This window comes from Mastigoproctus giganteus, chromosome 9 (assembly GCF_048544385.1).
Source record: "Mastigoproctus giganteus isolate SK-2022 chromosome 9, ASM4854438v1, whole genome shotgun sequence".
In the NCBI taxonomy this organism is placed as follows: Eukaryota; Metazoa; Arthropoda; class Arachnida; order Uropygi; family Thelyphonidae; genus Mastigoproctus; species Mastigoproctus giganteus.
In genome coordinates, this window is record NC_143583.1 from 142,882,127 (window position 1) to 142,895,581 (window position 13,455).

The 13,455-nt window shown below is 38.0% G+C and overlaps 1 protein-coding gene across 1 annotated transcript in view; it reads right to left on the bottom strand.

The window, feature by feature from the left end:
- pod1 (coronin) overlaps positions 1-13,455 on the bottom strand; it is a 588,411-nt gene that overhangs the window by 374,323 nt on the left and 200,633 nt on the right. Inside the window, exon 9 of the mRNA XM_090381732.1 lies at positions 3,730-3,812. Coding sequence (XP_090237858.1) covers positions 3,730-3,812 — 83 coding nt within the window. The remainder of the gene's footprint in view (positions 1-3,729; positions 3,813-13,455) is intronic.

Consider the following 13,455-nt stretch of genomic DNA (forward strand, 5'->3'; position numbering starts at 1 on the left):
GGTGGGGGAACACTCAAGCCTTTATCTGTCTACTCCTAAAAATCTCTAATTCTTCCTTAAATTTATTCAAACTACCCACCATCACAACACCAAATGAAAATCTGTTCCAACAATCAATCACTCTCAGGCTGGAAGTAAATTTTCTCACATCTATTCTGCAACCATCCTTTTTCAATTTAAATTTCTGTTCCCTTATGTGTGTGTTGTCTGAGCAAGAGTTATAATGCCATCTGCATTTAATTTAATTTAATTTATGGTCCTAAACACCTCATCCAAGTACCTAGCTTCCAGATGCCAAAAATTACAGAACTGAAGTCATTTATGTAACAATTCCCTTTATTGTCCCTGACTAACCATGTTGCAGTACTAAACATGCTGCCTCACCATTATCTTATATAATGGGACGATCACCGCCTTGTCGCTACTGGCAAAATTTCTGTATAATCATTGACAGAACTATACAAGATGTGCTAGCAGCCTGCCAACACTACTCAGAAAACTTTGTCAGACTGTGCCCCCCAGGTCTGAGGTACACCACTTTCTACCTGGTCCAACCTGGAGTAAGTCCATTTATGACTACTCTCTGCCTTATACCTTTTAGCTAGCCCTTGATCCAATGAAGAGTTTTGCCATTAATCCCAATTTGCTCCACTTTATATAATAGACTTTCAGGGACCCATATGAAAAGATTTACTGAAGTCAAAGTAAATAATATCAAAGTTGTTTCTTGAATCCAACTGTTTTATGACTTCATTACAATAATTAACTAGATTGGTCAAGCAAGACTTCCCCTACATGAACCCATGTTGTGATCCATTAAGGACATCATTCCTATTAGGATAGTCTTGCATTGTATGCTTAATTGGACTCTTCTATGATCTTACAACTAACACATGCAATACTAAATTATTAATTTGTCTGTATTTAAAAATATGGAAAATTAGAGGTTTTTTTTTTTATTAATGTAATAGTTCTGTATTCACAGGACTAGCTCAAAGGGGTTTTCTTGTTCAAAGTTTATCAAAATACACCTAATTCTGTTTTTGCACGAACTTTTTTTACACGAATTTGGTTTAACACGAATTCAAAATAAATATTTCATTCTCTTTTTACGCGAGTCATTTTGATTTAACACGATTTCTATGAATTTTTTTTTGCCTAAATTCTAAGAAATTTTTTTTTATTTGTGGCATATTAGTATCATTTCTATATTACACGCACCAATAGATTGGATAACAGCTAGTGTATGCGTTTTGAAACGCGTGCTTTTGCTTACCAATGTGTACGTCTAGGTATCTATGAATCATCAACGTTTTTATTGAATTTGGTGCACATTTACGGTATTCGTGCATTGTACCTTCGGCAGACATGTAGTAGTAAGCTCTATTTCAAAGTGAAAGAATCTTTAGTGAAATTTGTGCACATATAAATTTATTAATTTTGCCGATAGTCAATAAATTGTAAGTTTACAAAATTTTCATACCTTTTTTTTTATTAATTATAACTGAGATATTTTTCGGTAGCCCTTATATAATGTCGAATAATTCGCCTATTACCAAAATGAAAAGGAAAGCGATTTCTTTGGAACTTGAAATTCAAATTTTAGATCGTCTTGCAACTGGACAAGGGGCTACGTCTGTAGGAAAGCATTTTGGTGTACATGAAGCTACCGTAAGAACTATTAAGAAAAATGAAGCTGCAATTAGGAAGTCGGTATGTTCTGGAACAAAAGTAAGTGTTAATTCATCATCATATACAAGAGATATTGTAAAGGAAAAAATGGAAAAGGCCCTGGTAATATGGATAGAAGATCAGTCACAAAAAAAGAGTACCAGTAGATGGAAATGCCATCAAGCAAACAGCACTAAGAATTTACAGACAGATTAAAGAAAAGGAGCCAAGCACTTCATCTCAGTTAAACAGAAAGTATGAATTTTCTGCGAGTACAGGTTGGATGACAGGGTTTCTTAAAAGGAATGCTCTTCATAATATAAAAATTAAAGGTGAAACTGCATCTGCGGATGAATCGGCTGCTAAAGTATTCCCGCAGGAACTTGCAAAAATTATTGAAGATGGAGGATACACTCCTGATCAAGTGTGGAATGCAGATGAAACTGGTTTCTTCTGGAAACGAATGCAGAACAGAACGTATATAGCCAAATCGCAGAAAACTGCTGGTGGTTTTAAGGTAGCTAAGGATCGTGTGACCTTATTATTTTCCTCCAACGCTTCAGGAGATCGTATGTTGAAACCACTGCTGGTAAATCGAGCCCTAAACCCACGTTCAATGAAAGGTGTAGATATCAATAAACTGCCTGTTCACTGGATAGCAAACAAGAAGGCCTGGGTGACCACTGCTATTTTTACAGAATGGTTCAACAAATGTTTCGTCCCAGAAGTCAGATGTTATATGAATTTGAAAGGTCTCGAATTTAAAGTTCTTCTGATTCTTGACAATGCACCCGGCCATCCTGTCTTGGAACACCCAAACGTACAAATTTTATTTCTGCCACCTAATACTACATCTTTGATACAACCGCTAGACCAAGGTGCGACAATTAAAACATACTACGTAAAACGAACATTCCAACACGTTTTGGACAAACTGAATGATGAAACACTAACAGTCATTGATGTGTGGAAGAAATTCTCAATTATGGATTGTATCAATCAAGTTGGATTAGCGTTAACTGAATTAAAACCAGCAACTTTAAATGCGTGTTGGAAAGCGGTTTGGCCACAATGTGTAAAAAGCAAAGATCCCATCATCCCTAATACGACCGAATTTCCCAACATCATTACAATGGCACACAAAATTGGTGGAGAAGGATTCGATGATCTATCGTTTGAAGATATTGATGAATTGTTAACCGACAAAGCCCTAAGCGAAGATGAAATATTAGAGGTTGTCCTTGGGACTCCTTATCCCACAGAACGTAGTGATAATGAAGAAAATGATCCTGTTCTAAATGCAGATTTAATAAAAGAAGGTCTGGAACTGGCCAGAAAATTAGGTAATCATTTTGTCAAACATGACCCTAATGAGGAACGCGCTGGGAAGTTTCAACGTGAACTGAAGTTGTTGACAGCCTCTTACAGAGAATTATATAACGGCCTAACCAAAACACGAACACAACGATTAATAACTGAATTCGTTCGTAAAACCGGTGAAACATCAGCACCAGAGGAGACTCGTGCTGATTTTGCTCAAGAGATCACAGAAAGAATTTCATTAATAGAGGAAGAAGACGATGTCCACAACATTTCTAGTGATGGCAGTGATATTCCAGTCGTACGCAAACGTATGCGCCGTTTATTATCAGAAAGTGAAAATGAATAAAATCTTGTTATGTGTAAAACAGATTTTTTTTGTTCATGAAGAATTTTTTTTCATTTCATATGCATACAAATTTATTTTAATACATTTTAATTACGTATTATTACATGTGTATTTTGTTGAAATAAAATAATAAGCTTAAAACGGATATTTTTATGTGTTTTTTTTAAATTATTTTTACTGATTTTTTTAGATCCGGAACCAATCTTCTTTTCTTCCATAAATACAATGTCTTTTTTTACACGAATTTTTTTTACACGTATTTTTCAGGAACGTATCTATCGTGTAAAAACAGAATTAGGTGTACCTTCATTTCATATCTGTAATGCCAGTTACTCAATACTTGAAAGAAATAAAGCTAAATTTTAAAAACTGATAAATTTGTACTTTACCCAAGAGAGGATTCTCCAGAATAAGTACTTAATGGCTTTGAGAAATTTCTTACATCTCTTATAATAACTTCTTTTTCTCTCCCCTAGAGATAAAAGCAACAATTAACAAAATGCGTAACTTAAAAATTAAAGTACAGGTTTATTCATTAATAAAACAGAGATGAATAATTTGTAAAATAAACACAATATGCTAACAAAGCCATGAAAGAGATGCCCACTATCCATAGAACCAGAAGCTCTTCTTTTCAACCAAAGAAAAAAAGCAGAACAGCCAATAATAGGCAAGCAAGATGATAGATCTCGATACTTAGTGCAGTTCTCCCAGCATTAGCTTGTTCTCTCTCTCCCTCCCTCCCTCCCTCCCTCCAAGGCTTGCATGACTTTCATCCAAATAGATTTCACAGTACCTAGATCAGTCTTTCCCAACCTTTTCTCAGATATGGACCAGTTTCATATCCAAAGTGAAAATATAGGCCACTTTTACATTTGAGGTGAAAACGCAGACCTCAAAAACTATTACACTGTACATGCAAATATATTAATAACTATTTCATAAATTGGAAGCAATCTTGTATCTCTCATCAAAATTAACAGGATTATTGCCTACTGCAAAAAAAAAAAAATGTTTTATTGTCTAGTCTCAGAGACTGCTTTCATAAGTTGTGTGGCCCACAAGTGGTCTGTACACCACAGGTTGAGAAACACTGCGCTAGATACAAAGCAAGGTTTCTTTGTTATAGACTTAAGGCTCATAATTCCTTATATTTCATTTTTTTTTATGTTTATCACAGTAGCAATATATATGCACAAGACATTGATTTATATAATGATTTTGTTATTTTCCACTGAGAGGAAACCAAAGAAATCAAAAACATTTGGCCTTACTGCAATCTAAATGACTCTATTCTCAGGGAAACGGGGAACATGCTTTGTAAAAAGGATAGGTGGAACAGGACCAGGGTATGTCTGCCAGGGGCAAAGGTTGATGACGTTGTAGAGCGAATATCATCTTTTAAGGGCACAAAAGGTGATATAGTTGTACACGTTGGCACTAATGATATTAAGAGTAGGAGACCGGCAAAATTACTTAACAAGTACAGGTCACTGTTGAACAAAAGCCGAGAATTAGGGCTGAATTTGAAAGTGTCTGCAATTCTGCCAGGACATGATAGGAGGGAGTATATGATGAGAGCCTTGTCGATCAATTCAGCCCTGGAAAGATTGTGCAAGGCACAAGGGGTAGAATTTTTTTCAGCCTGGACTGTACTTGTTAACAGGAGAGATTGCTTCTACAGGGATGGGATACACTTAAATAGAAAGGGTGCAAGAATTTTTGCTGATGCTGTCGAGGCAGTGTTAGGTGGGTCAGAAAACTGCTAGCTTGGGGGGGAGACAAAGACCAATAGATTGACAGTAGCCACTGGCAGAGGTGAAAGAGATTCTTGCACTGCTTCTATTAGAATGAGCAGAAGCCTGAAAAACAAGATGCATGATATTTCAGAGACTGCTGGGAGCCATTGCGGTACAAGTAAACACATGGGTTGTGTTAGGGTAGCTAAGAATAGAAACAGGTGCAGGTATACTTGCGTGTACACCAATGCTACGAGTTTAGTAAATAAATTTGATGAATTTGAGGTATTGCTCAAAACATCAAAGGCAGATATTGTTGGGATATCAGAGACGTGGTGTCACACAGATATAAGGGATGCAGAACTGGAATTTGGGGAGTACAACGTCTACAGAAAGGATAGACAGGATATGAAGGGGGGAGGGGTTATGCTATTAGTTAAGAAACACATAAAAACCAAGGAAGTGAAGCCAGTCGACATCGCTGGACAGTGCAGTGTTGAGTCAGTTTGGTGTGACATAAGCATTGGGAGATCAAAATTGAGAGTAGGAGTGTGCTATAGGCCTAATGACTCTGATGAGTATAATAAGAAACTGTACAGGGAAATAGAGTGGGCCAGTAAATCAGAGAGTCTTATAATGGGAGATTTTAATTTCCCAGATATTGACTGGAATTTGGGGGCTGGTCACTCACACACTAGCAGGGCTTTTGTGGATTTATTGGATGATTGTTTTCTACATCAGCATGTTCGGGAGGCAACTAGAGGGAGTAATACTCTTGATTTGATTATCAGCAGTGATTCTTCATGCATTAAGAATCTGCAGATAAATGAATCACTAGGTGGCAGTGATCACAGTGTGCTGAAGTGGGATTTACTCAAAGAGGTAACTACCATTAGGGGTAAAGGGAAGGGTTATTGCTTCCGAAAAGGCGACTACGATGGACTGAGACAGTATTTAAATTCTATACAGTGAGACCAACTGATGATGTTACCAACAGCAAATTCAAAATGGGAAGCATTCAAAGAACTTATCTTGGAAGCTACTAGGCTTTACATACCAACTAAGAAATATTGTTCAAGGTTTAGGCCAAAATGGATGTCAGATGAACTAATGAGGCATATGGCAGAGAAGAAAAATGCATGGGATACTTACAAATTAACACATGACACAGAAGCCTATGATAGATACAAGTTGATATGCAACCGTTACAAAGGAGGTTAGGCAGGCGAAGGCAGATTACGAGAAATTCTTGGCAAGGGATGCAGAGAAAAACAGCAAAGAGTTCCTTACTCATGTAAACTCTAGAAGGAAGGGGATGAATCAGATTGGTCCACTTGATATCGATGGGTCAACTGTTGATGATCCTGCTCAGGTAGCTAACAAACTAAATGAATATTTTGCATCGACATTCACACATGAGGAGTTATTCAGCAAGGGGAATGCCAGAGGTGTATTCAACTCTAGCAGTAAGCTACAGAATCTTGAAATAACTGGGAGTAAAGTGGAGGAGAAACTGTTGAAGATAAACACAAGAAAGGCACACGGGGTGGATGGGTTCTATCCAGTTATATTAAAGGAGGCAGCAAAGGAAGTAAGCAAACCCTTAGCCATAATTATGAGAACTTCCTTGGACTCAGGGGAGGCACCCATAGACTGGAAATGTGCAAATGTGACCCAAATTCACAAAGGAGGATCAAAGGCTGACACAAGTAATTATAGACCTGTGAGCTTAACTTCTGTTCCAGGAAAATTAATGGAGGCACTGGTTAAAGAAGCACTGCAGGATCATTTAGACAAGACTTCAGTTATAGCATGGACACAGCATGGTTTTGTTAAGGGGAAGTCTTGCCTGACCAATTTGATTGGATACTCTGATGCAGTCACAAAAGAACTGGATGCAGGGAACAGCTTTGATATTATATACTTGGATCTTAGAAAGGCTTTTGATACTGTTGCACATGGATCCGTCATCCGACATCCGTCCTTCCTCAATTTGAATTTATGCCCTCTGAGCTGATTATTCTGAGCAAGATGAAGAATCCCACTGGCATTGAGCATGCTCAAACCATTCAAAGCCTTATACACCTCTATCAGATCACCTCGTCGGTGCCTAGTCTCCAGACTCTGTAATTTGCAAAACTAAAGCCTTTCTTCATAAGAGCAACCCTTTGTTCCATTCACTAATCTTGATGCCCTTCTCTGTACCCGTTCCAGCAGCTCTACATCCTTCTTGAAATGAGGCCTCCAGACCTGTATACAGTACTCAAGATGTGGCCTAACCATTGCCTTATACAAGGGAATAATCACCTCCTTATCCCTGCTAGAAAAATTCCTGTATATCATTGACAAGACACCATGAGCTACTCTTGCAGCTCGTCTGCACTGCTCAGAGAACTTCATATCTGCCTGCACAATTACCCCCAGGTCGTTTTCATTCTCCACCACTGTCAGTGTAGTACCGCAGAGTTGATACGTTGCTCTGGGGTTACTGTTTCCCATATGTAGTACTTTACATTTGTCAATGTTAAACTTCATTTGCCACCTCTCAGCCCATCTGTTCAACCTTTCCAGATCCTGTTGCAGCAGCATAGCGTCAGTGGTGTCCTTAACAACCCTGCCAACCTTTGGATCATCTGCAAACGTGGACATTAAACTTGATATCCCATCATCAATATCATTCTTAAACACAGAAAACAACAACAGACCCAACACTGAACCCTGAGGAACTCCACTAATAACATTAGTCCACGTTGAGCAGTGTCCATTGATTACCACTGCCACTCAACCATCCCCTTATCCATAGCAGCAATTTGCCTCCAATGCCACACTGCTCCAATTTGTGCAGCAGTCTTCCACTTGGTTGGTGGAACAGACTTCCATCCCTTGTGGTGGAGGTTGATAGCCTAAATAAGTTTAAGGCTCAGCTGGACAGGTATTTTGAACGAACAGAGGGGTGAAGTGGAAGTGGTTTTTTTTTTTTTTTTTTTTTTTGGCTGATGCTGCATAAGCTTGCTTTCTTGCATCAAATGCCTCTACTAATGCTAATGCTAATGTGCAACAGTATCAAAAGCCTTTCTAAGATCCAAATATATAATATCAAAGTTATTCCCTGCATCCAGTTCTTTTGTGACTACATCATAGTATCCAATCAAATTGGTCAGGCAAGACCTACCCTTAACAAAACCATGCTGCGTCTGACCTATAACTGAATTCTTGTCTAGATGATCCTGCAGTGCTTCTTTAACCAGTGCCTCCATTAATTTACTTGGAACAGAAGTTAAACTAACAGGTCTATAATTACTTGTGTCAGCCTTTGATCCTCCTTTGTGAATTGGGGTTACATTTGCACATCTCCAGTCTATGGGTACCTCCCCTGAGTCCAAAGAAGCTCTCATAATTATGGCTAGGGGTTTGCTTACTTCCTTTGCTGCCTCCTTTAATATAACTGGATAGATCCCATCCACCCCAGGTGCCTTTTTTATGTTTATCCTCCACAATCTCTCCTCCACTTTCCTCTCAGTTATTACAAAATCATCCAGCTCACTGCCAATGTTTACTTTACCTACATCATTCTCCTTCCTGAATAACTCCTCATGCGTGAATGTAGATGCAAAATACTCGTTTAGATTGTTAGCCACCTGAGCAGGATCCTCAACTGTTGAACCATCAATATCCAGTGGACCAATCTGATTCATCTCTTTCCTTCTTGAGTTTAAATAGGTAAAGAACTCTTTTCTGTTTTCCTTTGCATCCTTTGCCAAGGATGTTTCGTAGTCTGCCTTTGCCTGCCTAATCTCCTTTGTGACTTGGCTACAGACCAACTTATATCTATCATAGGCTTCCATGTCACCCATTAATTTGTATGTATCCCATGCATTTTTCTTCTCTGCCACATGTCTCATTAGTTCAATCTGACAACCATTTAGGCCTAAACCTTGAACAATATTTCTTAGTTGGTATGTAAAGCCCGGTAGCCTCCAAGATTAGTTCCTTGAATGTTTCCCATTTTGAGTTTGCTGTTGGTAACATCATCAGTTGGTCCCACTGTATAGAATTTAAATACTGTCTCAGACCATCATAGTCGCCTTTAGGAAAACAAAAACCCTTCCCTTTACCTCTGATGGTAGTTACCTCCTTGAATAAATCCCACTTCAACACACTGTGATCACTGCCACCTAGTGGTTCATTTATCTGCAGATTCTTAATGCATGAAGAATCACTACTGATAATCAGATCAAGAGTATTGCTCCCTCTTGTTGCCTCACGAACATGCTGATGTAGAAAACAATCATCCAATAAATCCACAAAAGCCTTGCTAGTGTGCGAGTGACCAACCCACAAATTCCAGTCAATATCTGGGAAATTAAAATCCCCCATTATAAGACTCTCTGATTTACTGGCGCACTCTATTTCCCTGTACAATATCTTATTATACTCATCAGAGTCATTAGGCCTATAGCACACTCCTACTCTCAATTTTGATTTCCCTATGCTTATGTCACACCAAACTGACTCGACACTGCCCTGTCCATCGATGTCGACTGGCTTCACTTCCTTGGACTTTATGTGTTTCTTAACTAATAGCATAACTCCTCCTCCCCTCCTGTCCTGTCTATCCTTTCTATACACATTGTATTCCCCAAATTCCAGTTCCGCATTCCTTATATCTGTGTGACACCACGTCTCTGATATCCCAACAATATCTGCCTTTGATGTTTTGAGCAATACCTCAAATTCATCAAATTTATTTACCAAACTCCTAGCATTGGTGTACACGCAGGTATACATGCACCTGTTTCTATTCTTGGCTACCCTAACACAACCCATGTGTTTACTTGTACTGTAATGACTCCCAGCAGTCTCTAAAATATCCTGCATCTTGTTTTTCAGGCTTTTGCTCATTTCAATAGAAGCAGTGCAAGAATCACTTCCACCTCTGCCAGTGGCTACTGTTAATCTATTAGTCCTTGTATCCCCCCCCAACTAGCAGTTTTCCGACCCACCTAACTCTGCCTCGACAGCATCAGCAAAAATTCTTGCACCCTTTCTATTTAAGTGTATCCCATCCCTGTAGAAGCAATCTCTCCTGTTAACAAGTACAGTCCAGGCTGAAGCTATGGTGAGATGTGTTTCCCCTTCCTCTTCAATCATATGAAACACATAAATATATTTTCAGAATCTTCTCTTTCGTGCGTCCCGTGTTCGTCATTATTGATTGCTTATCTTTTTTTACTATTTTAAATTTTACAATCCAAAAAAAAAAAAAAAAAAGTCTGTGAACAGAAATATCAATTAGTATGTATATATTACAGTAATAATTAAGCTATGTATGTAAGCATACATCGTCTCTGACCAATACAACTAAATGGGGAAATATAGCTCTCACATATTTGAAGTTTAACCTATTTACACGTGAGCTAAATGTATGAGGTAATAATAGTGTGTTTCTGCCTTAAAGGCAGAAACACACTACATTCTCACCTTACGCATACATGAACTTCATGTATCTCTTACCTCAGTTCATCCGCATGCATTATCCTACAAGTGTGTGTCTTGGACTGTTCTCCTACATTTGTTAACTTTTCTTTATAAAAAGTATATTCATACAGCATCCCAGACATGGGTAAGTGTCCTGGTTTCAAAAGCCAAGCAATGAGTGCAAAAGGAAAGCATTAGACAACAGAGTTGTCTCTGATGTGACCATTAGAGACAACGCTGTGAAAATAAAAGATACGTGTACAGCTGGAACAACTTCAGGTGCAGCAAAGTCAATTAGAACAAGACCTAAAGAAATAGAAGAAATGGAAAGGTTGCAAACAAAAAAAAAAAAAAAAAAATCAGAAGCAAGCTTTCTCAATTCTAATAATTCTTGATAACACACTAAGCCATCCTCAGACGGTTGCTGAACTCTCTCAGACTATCAAATTCATCTTTTTACCTCTGAACACAACCTCTCTACTACAGCCACTTAACCAGGGTGTGATAGCAGCATTTAAGGCTTACTATTTAAGGCGAACATTCAAGATGTTAATTGCTGCTACTGAAGGTGACAAGGCACAAACTGTTATGGAATTTTGGAAGAGATTTAACATCAAAGTTGCCATTGGTATGACTGTAGAAGCCTGGAATAAATTTTACAAAAGATTGCTTGAATCATGTGTGGCAGAAACTTATCCCTCATTTAATCCATGATTTTGAAGGCTTTGAACCTTCAGAGCAACTAAACAAATCAAAGTAGGTTGTGTTGCTCTTGCAAAAGAAGTTGGTTTTGAGGAAGTAGAAAATGAAGATGTGGAAGAGCTTCTAGAATCTCACAATGAGGATCTATTTACTGAAAACTTGCAAACTTGTTGCAACCAGTCAAGTGGAAAGTCAAGATGAGGATGATGAAGTAGTAGTAGTGGCATGTGATGCAAGAAAGCAAGTGTATGAACTTATGCAGCATCAGCCAAAAAAAAAAAAAAAAAATCACACCATTCCCTCCAAATGCCTGTTCAGTTCCTCCTTAAATTTATTCAACCTATCAATTTCCACAAGTCCAGCAGGCTGCCTTACGAGAACTTAAAACAGCAGAGTTATCAGCTGCTTTAAGGGGAATTGAAAAGCACCTGCAGTGGATTGAAGATAATGATTGTAATGCTGAATGTAGTAGGATAGTGCTTGGTGGCATTCAGACCAATTTGGAACCATACAGGCAGATCCTGTATGAAAGAAGGAAGCAGGAAAAGCAACAAAAGCTAGATAGCTATTTTAAACCAGCACAGAAGAAAGAAAATCAGGACAGTGAATCACACCCTTCCACATCGGGTATAACAACACTTCATCCTAAGAATAATGCTCCTTCTCCCTCTTCGCTATAACTCACCAGCTACAGCCCTTCACCACACCCACTTCAAACAAGCAAACTTCATATCTTGTCAAGGTAAAGTGCTATATTTACTGTAATATTTATTTATTAGGAATTTAAGATGTTTAAACCTGTGTTAGCAATTTTATTGGGTTTCTATCTTTTTTTTTAGTGTTATACTTACCAGACTGAACATTTTTTTTGAGTGCTCTACCCATCCCTATTTTTCCCATAAGCCCTGTTGTTTTTAATGTGCGAAATACCATAACACGGAGATTTTTAGGAACACGTGTTCCATGTTATAGCAGAACTGACTGTATTTAACATTTTTTTTGAGTGCTCTACCCCATCCTTATTTTTCCCATAAGCCCTGTTGTTTTCAATGCACAAAATACCATAATGTAGAGATTTTTTGGAACACATGTTCTGTGTTATAGCAGAACTGACTATTTATCTGCAGCTTCCCTGTAAGCAAATGCAGCTCCTCCTGAAAACTTCATATCCTTGAAGCCATATCGAACCCTGAACTTGCTAAACCATCCAGAACTCACAGCTAATTCTAACTCACATTCTAATTCTTTTTCACAGCTAATTCATTGTATTCCCCAAATTCCATTCCCCAAAATCCCAACAACTTTTCCATCTTTTCCATTATGTTACTCTGCATATAGGAGAAAGTAACGATGTGCATGATTTAATGATTTCCTTGATTTTTTTCCTTTTTGCTTATAATGCTGTGTAAGGTGCTTTTGCTTATATTCAATGCATTCATTATCATGGTAGTTGGCTGACTGCTTTAGTAGTGCTTTATCACATCCAGTTTTTGATAAAATGTTATGGACTTTCTGGCATGTTTTTCTACACTGCTAATAGCATTATCAATTGCTACATGCTCAGAGGCCATCGTTAATTTATTAAATTTGCAATATCAAAGCTGAAAATAAATGAAAATAAAGTGTTGTTTATATCTATTCAGCAAACCTAACAACATCAAGATTCTGAAAGCAGTGAATATAGTGCCCTACACAGATATCACATGATGGATGAGTAATCTGCTTAGCTTATTCATGCTGTGCATGCTACGGGTTAGACGTGCAATTAAAATGAAAATATCTAAATACCGGGTTGGGTGATTTCGAGTTTGGCACACAAATAAAATTAAATTGTCTAAATTAGCAGTTATAATATAAACTGTTGGTTATGCTGCTATACAAACATGAGCACCATAACCAACAATTTATAAAAAGACACAGTTGTAGTTGTAGAATAGCCTTAGAGCTCTGCCTTTAACTGCCCACTCTGTTCTGGTTGTTCTTGCCATCATACCAACAGAATGGTGGATCTTCTGTGTAATGGGATTGATGTGCGACACAAATCTTAGACCTCTGTCTATTTTTACCCTTAAATACGTTACTGTTTTCAGACACTGAGGCTTACGCCTCCTATCCTAGTGACTGGGCAGAAATATGTCCTTTCATGAGAATGGACTTGCTTTTAGTAATTGATACTCTCAACCTATGAGAGGACAC